The sequence below is a fragment of the Lepidochelys olivacea genome (assembly GCF_965140295.1).
Source record: "Lepidochelys olivacea isolate rLepOli2 genome assembly, chromosome: 15".
Lineage (NCBI taxonomy): Eukaryota > Metazoa > Chordata > Testudines > Cheloniidae > Lepidochelys > Lepidochelys olivacea.
Window position 1 is genome coordinate 15,482,996 of NC_140425.1, and position 12,884 is coordinate 15,495,879.

General features: G+C 43.5%; 1 protein-coding gene across 1 annotated transcript; it reads right to left on the bottom strand.

Moving 5' to 3' along the window:
• Positions 1 to 522: 522 nt before the first annotated feature.
• Positions 523 to 4,980, bottom strand: MIF (macrophage migration inhibitory factor). The gene is given in 4 exon segments (XM_084648971.1): positions 523 to 788; positions 2,271 to 2,443; positions 4,706 to 4,864; positions 4,867 to 4,980. Coding segments are annotated over 4 exon segments (498 nt in total). The 5' UTR covers positions 4,966 to 4,980; the 3' UTR covers positions 523 to 721.
• Positions 4,981 to 12,884: the final 7,904 nt, after the last annotated feature.

Below are 12,884 nucleotides of genomic sequence, written 5' to 3' on the forward strand. Positions count from 1 at the left end.
CATTTAAGATTTACCTTCATGCGCTACACAATATGGAATTAAAAAGGAACAAAGACGTGTGCTACATCCATTTTGATCGCTGGTGAATGCTCTACACTTAAAGCAGATTTCTTAACTGAACAAATCCTCTGATGTGACTCCCTTCCCCTGAAATCCCAAGGATGGCAAGGCAGCCTCCACAGAAATGCCAAGAGCTGGCAGCCATTTCATTTTCTTAATTTTGAAAGGCAGCAATATTACTCTTCCAAGCATCATAAGATTGTGCATGTGTTTACAAGTCTTGTGTAAATACATGCCCAGTCCTATGATGTTTGGAAGAGTAAGAGCTCATTCTAACCACCACTGGTGCCAGTCATCAATCTGAATCATTTGCATTTTGAGTCATTGAAAACTAATATGACTTATTTGGCCTCACCCTTGTTCCTAGGACACAGTGTGGTTCAAAGAGACAGAAAAACACTTGTTTGTTAGGCTAGCCAAACTCCCTCCCCGATCCTAAAGGAAGAGCTCACGCCATGCCACTTCCTTCTAAATCTTTATTTTTTATTTTCTACATATAGAAAACAAAAGGAATGTTAAACAGTCATGTGAACACACTAGCAAGGAACCGTCATCCGTGACAGTGCACAAAATGCAGGGAAGGGCAACTTGTGCCATGGTCTGCTAATAGGCAGGAGATGTGCAGGTCCAGGAATAGCCTCTTTGCTCACATGGGAGTGCCCTATTGGAAGGTGGAACCATTCCAGCCCACATTAGCAGCATTCATGTCATAATAGTTGATGTAGACTCTGTTTAAAAAAAAAAAAAAAAGTAGAAATGTTGACCATGACAAACGTTAGATGCTTAGTACATGAAAGCTATCCATTATTACCTATATAGGAAACCGGGGGGAGGGAGAGAAGGGGAAGGAATATCACTCCCCCTCCCACCCTCCAAGGGATGTGGTTTCACATTTCCATTTTTAATTTTTAGAAAAGCTAGCAAGATCTTTACCAGTAAATTTTGGCTTAAGCCCAGAAGCTGCACCACCCACCACCCATTCCCTTCTCCAATACTTTACCAAGCACTGGAAAGCTGGGTTTGCCAAGGCTCGCAGCCTCCAGCACACTGCCTTTTCTTTCTTGCATTTCCAAGCTCTTAGTTAAAAACACGTCATTTTAGTGACATGTCTGGAACTGCAGGAGAGATCAAAAGGTTTGAGCTCTTTTGAGAGCTGCAACCTTTTTCCAAAACCAAATGGACTCTCCTGGCTGCCTGCAGCTCCCTGCTTCTCCAGGCATAGGCAGCAGCAGCTTCCTCCTGCTGTTTGCCACTGAGCACAGCTGCTCTACTCCCTTGCTGGCTGACAGAACTACAGCTGTTTGCCAAGTGCCTGCATTCTTCTGGGTCCCCAATCTGCCCAAGGATCTCCCTTCATGCCCCCCAAAAAGGGGGGGGGGGCACACTGAATATTATACATACGTGCATCATATTTCACCCTAATCCCTAAGGGTCAGATTATACTGCATTAGTCAGCCATAGAATTAGTCTATTAGCCAAGTGGTTCTCAACCAGGGACCCGGAAAGCTCTTCCAGTGGGTACATCAACTCATCTAGATATTTGCCTAGTTTTACAATAGGCTACATAAAAAGCACTAGTGAAGTCAGTACAAACTAAAATTTCATATAGTCAATGATTTGTTTATACTGCTCTATATACACTATATGCTGAAATGTAAATTCAATATTTATATTTCAATTGATTTTATAATTATATGGTAAAAATAAGAGAGTAAGCTATTTTTCAGTAACAGTGTACTGTGACACTTTTGTATTTTTATGTCTAATTTTGTAAGCAAGTAGTTTTTAAGTGAGGTGAAACTTGAGGGTACACAAGACAAATCAGACTCCTGAAAGGGATACAGTAGTCTGGAAAGATTGAGAGCCAGCCTGAACCACATTAATCCAGAAAAAGCCAATTAATGGCACCAGCACACACCTTTCAGATTTTAGAACAGCTGTAACTCCCTACTCAGAATAGATTCAGTTCTTTAGTAAAAGGCTTGCATGATGAAGGACTTTTTCAGTTAGGAGTCTTATGAAAGAGCCATATTTGCAGTATTTTACTGAAATAAAGCTGGAAAAAAAACACCCTCAGGTGTGCGTGGGAGGGAAAAACAACCCCTCAGGTGCGAAAAGCAGTAACAGACAACCAGAGAGCATAATAAAGAATCCAAAAAAGTAATTTTAGATAAGCAGATAACTGGAATGTCACTCTGGTGCAGCCTTACCTGTCTGCAGGTATGTGCAGCTGTTTAGTGAGCAAGTCACACAGCAGCTTGGTATAGCTCTTGTTCTGCTGCCCTCCTATCTTGCCAATGCTGTGAAGGCTACAAAGGGCACAAGGATCGGTGGAGCCCCCAAAGGACATAAGCTGATCAGCTGCAATGTGCACAGCTATGTACTGTGAAACAAATCAACAACCGGTGATCAGGTAATATTCCACGCTCTCCTGATGTGTATTTACTTGGAATCCAGAGAGCAGGCTTGTTTTCTGAAATTAGCTACTGCAAGCACAAATGGTGTTTAATCATACACATTTCTAAAGCATCCACTACAGTAGTATAGTACCTTAGTCAGACATGTAGTGATTTAGCTCCCCAGCTTTTATTTTTTCCTTTTTTTAAATAATTCTGTAATTTTTTAAATAAAGACATCAACCACCTCCTGCAAAGGTGTGGTGATCCTTCTCATTGAGACTCATGCCTGCATCCAACTCGCTGTCTAGCCAGCTGATGTTTAGCCATTGGTGAGGGCTGTAATTGTTAGCTTCCACACAAGTTGTAAGCAGGTGCACATCCCGGGGGCCATTGACCAGTCAGATTGCTCCCATAAATCTATAACATTTTAAGGCATCTGCGGTCTAGTAGATTTAGCACAGGACAGGGAGTCAGGAGGACTCTGTTCTCTTGCTTGCTCTGCCACCAATTCACTGGTGGTGTGTAAACTAACCTTTTTTGTTCACATTTCACACTGGCACAACTCCAGTAGTGTGACCGCAACTCATGCTGATGGAGAAAGACCATTGGCATTTTGGCCACCTCGTCTCCTAACCCTGCTCAGGGGCCCATAAAGATGATTGGGTGATCAAAACACTAATGGGCTGTCTACTCTGATACTCCCAGAGCTTTAGCTCCCATTATAGTAGCACAAGTGGGAAATTTAAAAGATAATGCTAGCATTGATAATAGCCACTGTATGACCTTGGGCAAGCCAGTGGAGCCACATACCCACGCTTGTAAAGTGATTTGAGAGCTATAGGGACCAGGAGCCTCGATATGTGCTAGACAGTAGATAAACATTTTTTGTGACTGAATAGGATTTGAAACTGTATTTATTTTTAAGATGAATTTTCTGCAGCTACCTGGGGCTGTCACACTCTCTCTTACCCATTGCTGCCCTCTATGCCAGAAAGTTTTTCCAACCCACTGGGCCTCACTGCAGCCCAAATCAGCAAGGGAAAAAAGTGACCTCACATAGCATTAGTCTTCTGTACACATCATTCTTTAATAGCAAAGCCCCACTTTGATCCGGCTTTTGTGGACATCAATAGAGAAAAATACTTGTAGGGTGACCAGATGTCCCAATTTTATAGGGACAGTCCCAATATTTGGGGCTTTTTCTTATCAAGGTGCCAATTACCCCCCACTCCCAGCCCCGATTTTTCACACTTACTATCTGGTCACCCTAAATACTTGGTGAGAAGAGCTTGCCAGGTTAGTAAGAAACACAATATGTTTGCATGATGAATATTCCTAATCTATACACCCATTACAGTGAAGACCTACCTATTCAAACAGAACAGTTCCCTCCCACAAATACAACTACAGTAAACAGAGCTATCTCAAAAAGAAAAGGAGGACTTGTGGCACCTTAGAGACTAACCAATTTATTTGAGCATAAGCTTTCGTGAGCTACAGCTCTCTTCATCGGATGCATACCGTGGAAAGTATAGAAGATCTTTTTATACACACAAAGCATGAAAAAATGGGTGTTTATAAAAAGATCTTCTACTTTCCACAGTATGCATCCGATGAAGAGAGCTGTAGCTCACGAAAGCTTATGCTCAAATAAATTGGTTAGTCTCTAAGGTGCCACAAGTACTCCTTTTCTTTTTGCGAATACAGACTAACACGGCTGTTACTCTGAGAGCTAGCTATCTCATTTGCTTTTCTACAAGCTAAGCATGCGAGAACCCACTCCTGCACCTAGAGAACCAACACCCTGGCCTTGCCCACGAGGGAGACGGGCCTCATTATGCAGTCTACATATTGGTCAGACGCACATTCAGTTATGCCATTGGCAGAGGAGGAGGAGAAGAACCCAACTCCCCCTCCCCCGGGCCATGCCAGCAAGCCTCCATGCGCTCACTCAGTCCTTCCACCCTGTCTCGCCGCACTCCCAGGCGACCGACTGACCTCAAAGCTGCCTGCAGCAGCAGCAACAATTAGAGGTCTCCCTTTTCCACGGAGACTCGTTACAAGAGACTCATTTCCGTTTCCTCTAGGCTAGAAAGGAAGCATCCAGGAGAACAGCACCAAGGATTCAGGCTAGCTACGACGTCCTTACGTTGTACAGTTTGCCCTGCCTGCATGCAAGTTACCTACATGCCCAAGGGGGTGGGAGGAGGAGGAGGAGGAGGGGGGGGTTACCCCCCTGAACTCACCTGGGCAGGCTTGCCCGTAGCCTTTGCTAGCTGCTGGGTGATCTCCCCAGTCAGGCTCTCTGGCACTGCATCCTTGCTCACGTTGGTGTTAACAACAAACATGGGCATCTTGAATCCTTGCAAGGAACTTTCCCTTTCTACTAAACCGTTAATCTCAGCCTATGGCTGCTTCCTGGGCGGCGGTGGCGGCTGCAAAATGGAGCTGAAGAGAAGAGAGCCTGCAGCAAGCCCCTCTCGCTGGGCTCGGAAATGCTGCTCATGTGATCTGTGCCGGACCAGATTCTTAAAGGGACCGCAGCACCCAAAAACTGCGGCTGCTGTCTGCAGATAATTTTGGCAACTAAACACTCAGTTAAAGCGTATTCCTGGTGCACCTACTGGGTTTAATGTGTTTATAGTTTCCCCTCTCCCCTAGATTCCCTACAGAGTTCTTCCCATTTCTTCCTTTGCTCAGTCATTTGCTTTACTCTATTAATTAATTAATTAATTAATATTTATATTATGGCAACATCCAAAGGCTCTTGTAAGGATTGGATACCCCTTTGTGCAGGGCACTGTACGAACATAGGCCCCAATCCTGCAAACACTTATGCTTATGAATGGTCTCACTGATTTCAATGGGACTATTCATCGTGGTAACATTAATCATTGGTATTTTTGCAGGATGGGGCCAAAGAAAAGACACAACTCCTACCCTGAAGATGAGCTTTTATTTGCAAATAAATGGCATCCCTCTGCATTTTTTGATATAAATGTGTATTTGGCTTTGTCTGGTTTCTTCGTGTCACATAATGCAAACCATGGTTTAGATCTGTGTTGCTGGCATAAATTAGTTCTTCAGTGCTTCTCCTTTGCTGTTAAATAGACAATGATCCATTTCTTTTCAGTGCTATGATTTCCATACCATGTTTTCTTGTTTGAACTGAATTATGCAGAAGTGGTCTATCTAATCCTGGCTCTTGAATGAAGTGGAGCTACTTCATATAGAGGCCAAAGGCTGCTTGAGTGATGAGCCCTCTGCTGGGCTGTGTGCTGTGATGTACATAGATTGCCCTGGACCTTGTGTAATCATTTACTTCAGCGCAAAGAGAGTGTAAAATGCTGCTAAATCAGAATGGTAGCGTTTTACCCCCAATTTGCACTGGTTAAATGACTCAAAATAGAGGGCAACAGAGAATCAGATTCATAACCTCCTCCAGCCTGGCCTACACACACACACACATCCACACACACATACAAGAACAATTGAAAAATTACTTGGTTCTTATATTTGTAGAAAACCAGCCAATATGTAAATAATGACACAACTGAGCATAGACACCGGCTAATGTACCTACAGTAATGGTCCAGAAAAACAGTATACAATAAATAATGAGATGGCAGGGTCTGGGTCAAGAACATGGGGAATGTTTTAAAATGTTTTAGTAATGCTATTTTTAAAAAGGACACACTGTCCCTATTATTCCCTGCAATTGCATAAATCATTCTCCCTCCCTGCTCCCTCACCTCCAGCGTGCTGAGGGATTGCAGGAATGAAAGGGTGTTGCTTCTGGGAATTCCTGCAATACAGGGGATCATGGCGCAGCGAGTGACTGCACCCCAGCCGTTCTCACATACCTTCCCTGGCCTGCCAACCCCAAAACTACAGAACCCCAGCCATCCTGCAGTTCTTGCATGGAGAGTATCTATGGTCTCTGGTGATGCTGTGGAAGTACTCTTCTTCACTTTGGCAGGTTTGGGGGGAGGTTTCCCCTACACAATGGAGGGCAATATTTGGCCCTCTATTTGGATCTCAGATAAAGGGCTTGCATGTTCACTAAAGCTGCCCATGTGCATGTGTAACCGACCTGGAGTGTATATATGTTACACATACACACAATTTTAATCATTCATTTTTGGATACACAGCATGCATTTTAAGATGTGACCTGAGCCTTTTATTCTTTCCTAAGCATCACTACACACAGTAGACCCTCAGAGTTATGAACACCAGAGTTACGAACTGACCAGCCAACCACACGCCTCATTTGGAATCAGAAGTACACAATCAGGCGGCAGCAGAAACAAAACAAACAAACAAAAAGCAAATCCAGTACAGTACTGTCAAATGTAAACTATTAAAAAAAAGGAAAAACAGGATTTTTCTTCTGCATCGTAAAGTTTCAAAGCTGTATGTCAATGTTCAGTTGTCAACTTTTGAAAGAACCACCATAACGTTTTTTTCAGAGCTACGAACATTTCAGAGTTACAAACAACCTCTATTCCTGAGATGTTTGTAAATCTGAGGTTCTACTGTATTTTATAATTAAAATAATAATAATAACGACCATCTTGGGAAGGAATGGGTCGAAGAAATAAAGATGCTGGGATCTCAGATGGTTTGAATTTGTACACATAAAAATGAATCAGGCTCAAAGCTCTCATGACGTGGGATGGCTGCTGTGGGCAGAGTGCACCCAGCGTTTTTTTTTAAAATGTAAGGCAGACAGTTGGGTCCAGATCCTCAAAAGGATTTGGGCGGCGAACTTCCATTCTAATCTTTATTGTCCTTGGACATTGCTCAATTGGTGAAAAGGGAGGGGAAACAGTTTGTCCATTTACGGTCTCTGCACATTGCAAATCCTAGGATCTGATATTGGCCTCTTGTAGCAGATATGACCATAGTTTCTAGTAAGTAGCTAACTGCCTTGCTACAACTATGTTTTTTGGTGTAAGTACAATTTTGGACACACTTTTGCTAATACAGATACAGGGAGGGTTTGTAGCGCAATCCTACTCTTCAGTTTAAGTGTGCAGAGTGATTCTAAGAAAGGGCAGTAAGGCCAAATCTAAAGGGAACTGGGAGCCATGTTATTCAGACTATTTTGGTAATACAATTTAAAATCAGTTCAAGCTAATTCTGTTTAAACTGTGTTAGATTGGCCAGCATGAACAGGACAAAAGCATGTCTAAATTTAGTTTAGAAGCTGTGTTCTAGCCCAGATTTCTACCTGAGCTAGAACACAGTTTCTAAATTCATTTTTCAACTTCTCCACACTGGCTGACTTGACTAAACTGTGTTTAAAGGAACACTCTTATATGAAAACATATTTTTAGGAAGCACATTTCCTTATGTATTGTCACAGGGTAGCTGGTCCCTTTAAGGGGAATCAGAGCTCAGTCTACATAGAACTGATGTCTTTAAGGAGAATGAGCCAATCTTGGCCCACCTGCCAATTAATTGCCTAGGTAGGTGGTTGGAAACTAATTTTTTTAATGAGCACCTGGAGCTGATAAATGGCTACTACAGTGCAGGTGAAGAATACTCCTACAGTGAGTAAAGCCTTATAAGGAAAGGAACTGCCTAGATAGCTGCAGGAAGCCTCGTTTGTGGGGTGCTATGGGCTGCATGCTATCAGGAGAAGAGCTGCAGAGGGTAGGATGGCCCTGGCTCCAGTGAAGGAATCAGTGTTGAGAGAATGCCTACTATGTAAAGAGTCTAGGGGTATGTCTACACTATGGAATAAGGTCGAATTTATAGAAGTCGGTTTTTTAGAAATCGGTTTTATATATTCGAGTGCGTGTGTCCCCCCACAGAAAATGCTCTAAGTGCATTAAGGGCATTAACTCGGCGGAGTGCTTCCACAGTACCGAGGCTAGCGTCGACTTCCGGAGTGTTGCACTGTGGGTGGCTATCCCACAGTTCCCGCAGTCTCCGCCGCCCATTGGAATTCTGGGTTGAGATCCCAATGCCTGATGGGGCTAAAACATTGTCGCGGGTGGTTCTGGGTACATATCGTCAGGCCCCCCTTCCCTCCCTCCCTCTCTCCGTGAAAAGAAGGGCAGACAATCGTTTTGCGCCTTTTTTCCTGAGTTACCTGTGCAGACGCCATACCATGGCAAGCATGGAACCTGCTCAGGTAACCGTCACCGTATGACTCCTGGGTGCTGGCAGACGCGGTACAGCATTGCTACACAGTAGCAGCAAGCCATTGCCTTCTGGCAGCAGACGGTGCAATATGACTGGTAGCCGTCCTCGTCGTGTCCGAGGTGCTCCTGGCCACGTCGGCTGGGAGCGCCTGGGCAGACATGGGCGCAGGGACTAAATTTGGAGTGATTTGACCAAGTCATTCTCTTTAGTCCTGCAGTCAGTCCTATTGAACCGTCTTATGGTGAGCAGGCAGGCGATACGGATTGCTAGCAGTCATACTGTATCATCTTCTGCCGGGCAGGCAAGAAATGAGGATGGATAGCAGTCATATTGCACCATCTTCTGCCGGGCAGGCAAGAGATGAGGATGGCTAGCAGTCGTACTGTACCATCTTCTGCCGGGCAGCCATGAGATGTGGATGGCATGCAGTCCTTCTGCACCATCTGCTGCCAGCCAAAGATGTAAAAGATAGATGGAGTGGATCAAAACAAGAAATAGACCAGACTTGTTTTGCACTCATTTGCTTCCCCCCCTCCCCTGTCTAGGGGACTCATTCCTCTAGGTCACACTGCAGTCACTCACAGAGAAGGTGCAGCGAGGTAAATCTAGCCATGTATCAATCAGAGGTCAGGCTAACCTCCTTGTTCCAAGAAGAACAATAACTTAGGTGCACCATTTCTTATTGGAACCCTCCGTGAAGTCCTGCCTGAAATACTCCTTGATGTAAAGCCACCCACTTTGTTGATTTTAGCTCCCTGAAGCCAACCCTGTAAGCCGTGTCCTCAGTCGCCCCTCCCTGCGTCAGAGCAACGGCAAACAATCGTGCATCTGAGTTGAGAGTGCTGTCCAGAGCGGTCACAATGGAGCACTCTGGGATATCTCCCAGAGGCCAATACTGTCGAATTATGTCCACAGTACCCCAAATTCGAGCCAGCAAGGCCGATTTAAGCGCTAATCCACTTGTCAGAGGTGGAGTAAGGAAATCGATTTTAAGAGCCCTTTAAGTCGAAATAAAGGGCTTCATCGTGTGGACGGGTGCAGGTTTACATCGATTTAATGCTGCTAAATTCGACCTAAAGTCCTAGTGTAGACCAGGGCTCTGTGTGGGAAAGGGTGCTATTTGATATGGGGTGGGGAGTTACTCGCTCTTTGACTTTTTCTAGGTCTCTGTGTTCCCTTATGTCTCCTACTTTTTGCTTGTCCTTCTCCCTGCCTGAAGACTTTGGATGTGGTCATTAGAAAGACAACCCTTCTTTCCCCCCACCCCAAATCTTTCTTAAATGATGTACCTGATGTGGGACTACCCTGAGACTGAGCTGGAGGCTACCTCCTAGGGAAGAAGATCTTTGTTGTGCAGTCTGTTAATATCTGAGAGCCTCAGAAGTGGGGGAGGGCTTGGTTGACATGTAAAAGCCTTGGCTAAACTTATTGTTAACTGAGTTGGGGGGAAAAACTCTGGTAGAGTATCCACAGTGCTGGAAGGATGTTCGTGTTGGAGGGAAGGGGGATGATGGCCTGTGCCTTTTATACATAATATAATTAATACTTTAGATCAAGACCTGAATCAGCTTAAATGACTGACTCATTACTTTTATACTGTTTACATCTGGTATTTTTCTTCATGAACATGGAAAGTAGACTAGCTGGGATGACTTGTTCGTAGTGCTGCAGACCTTGAAATACTGCCATGTTTGGAAGTTGGTGCTAAAGGGGGATGATTATTTGTTTAAAGAAAACTTCCACTGGAAAAGCTCTCATGATGGAACCCAATGTTTTGTGCTTGTTTGGGTAAAACCAGTCTTCAGCTTCTATACTGATGAATGTGAAACTTTAGATGGTTTCAGGCAGGAAACAAGTTTATTGGTGATAAATTCAATTTCCCAGCAACCCTCCACCACAGCTGACAAATATGTAGTTCTTTAAAGGCTAACTGGCTGCATGTTCAGTTAAACAAAGCTAGGAAGTCCATTTACAATCTGGTGACTGTGGTAATGTTGCACAAACATTGACCAACTTCCTTTGGCTTTATGTTTGTGGCTTAAAAAAACAAATGCCTACATTTTGGGCCAAATTGGACTAGTCAGGTTCTTTAAACTGAATTGACTGGTTTTTGGCCAACAGTAAATGGAGTTCTATGGCCCAGTCCTGTACTCCTTCCTCAGATAAAGCTACTGTTGAAGTCTGACTGTAAACTATACTTTTAAAATTGCCTTGAGAATTAAGTGCCTGGTGCAGGCTGGCTAAACTTTGGCTAGACTTCTGTTGCCATCTAATCAGGCATTAAGTGCTGTGCTTGCCTCTGTGGCTTTGTCTAGGCAATGAAAACTCAAATTTCCCTCTAACATTAGCAGCTTGTGTAGACAGGTTGCTGCTGACATTTAATAAGTCAACTAATCCTGCTCAGAGCAAGTCTAATGTACAATTAAGAAGCATCTCTCATACAGATCAATAGAAAGCGTGTCCATCTTCCCATGTCTCTGAAAAGTAATAAGACTCTCTGCACTTTTTCTAAGTCTCTACTTTTCTTTTACAGGTGTGGTGCAGAAGAATGTTAAAGCAGCAACAGGTAAGCATGCTAAGGAATCGTGATCCTTGAATTGGCGCACACAATGCAGAAAGTATGACATGAGCACTAATCTCAAACTCGGTAAATGCTGGTCCACGAATAACCTGTTACTTTATGTAGGTGCCTTAAGCAAAGGTGGTACGGTTCCAGCCTACGTTGGCAGCACTCATATCAAAGTAGCTGATGTAGATTCTGAAAGAGAAGAGATGCTGAGAACAGAGCTCTGCAAACTGTGTTTCACTAGGTGAAACAAACACAGTGTCAAATATCCCTGTAATCCTGAAGCCTTCTCCAGATTTTACTAAACTGTCAAGCATCTGCAAAAGCTTAATGTAGTCTCCTTATCTTCCTGTCAATTTGTACATATTATTTCAACTTACCTTAAATTATTTATTCTTAAATAAATTGTCATGTCCAGTTTGGGCCTACGTAAAGGAAAAGCAACAGAAATGCTGCTTTTTTCTTTTGTAAAAATTCTGATGGGAACAGGTTGGTTTGTCTTTTTTTGAAAGAAAACATTCCTCTGCAGTTTGTTTGCATCCCAGATTCTGCATTGAAAATTCAAGTGCATGAGAACCTGAAAGTGAAATTAATAACTAGCAAGTGATACTGTGTAGTACAATGTTGCATTCTGGAAGACCAGATGTGAAAAGCAAACAGTAGTGGAAAGTTACATATTTGTCAAACCTTTATTTTTAAAAAATATGGTTTCCAAACTGACAGGATTTTAACTTTTTTCTTCAGTTTCTGTTCTTGTAGTATCAATTTTGTTCTCTAGTAGTTAGTCAAGTTGTTATATCTAATCAGTTGGCCATGGTCACATACTAACTGAACCTGAGATGTTCAGCACCAGCATCTCCTACCATTTGTGCTGAAGGGGTTATCCCCTTCCTATTATGACAATTGCCAATACAGAGTTTAAATTTTGTTTTTTACTGTCTTCAAACAGGTTGTTCAAAAAAGTGTTAATGCAAAGAGCTATGTAATTTGGGGTTAGTAGTTTAAACAGATATGGAGACCCCAAATCAGGCACGCTGTAGTACAGGCTCACCTGTCTGCAGGTATTTTCAGATGTTTGTTCAGCAGGTCACACAGCAGCTTGGAATAGTCCTTGTTCTCCTGGTCTCCTATCTTGCCAATGCTGTAGAGAAAGCACGTGGCGCAGGGGTCTTTAGAGCCATGGAAGGACAGCAGCTGATCAGAGATCTGTAGTGTTAGATTGCTTTTCTTTGCGATTGTGGGGGAGATTTTCAAAGGCAAATTAACTGTCAATGGGATTTAGGCACTCAAGTGTATTGCAATACAAACTGCCATTATGTTTGTGCCTTGGAATTTTCCCCTTGTATACTCGCTCTTCACCCTAGCTTGTTGTTACTTGTATTGAATGCACTGAAGAAGGTGAGGAGTTGCTACCCCTTGCCCTGTAACCTCAAGTGCCTTGCTGCTGTGGTTCCTCTGCCTGGGTCACCCACCCTCAGCAACAAGGATGTACTTCTATATAGTGGGCAACCCTGGTCCAATGCTTTGGATCCTGGTGCCTGCCTGCAATCTCTCAGACTACCACTGGCTTCTACCAGCCTTGGTTAACAACTGGTATGGTGATTCCACACACTCATAGCCCTGAATTTTCCCAAAAACCTGTTTTGATTGTTCCAGGACTGGATATATCAGAGGGATATTAAGGTTTGCTGCCCTTTTAAGGAG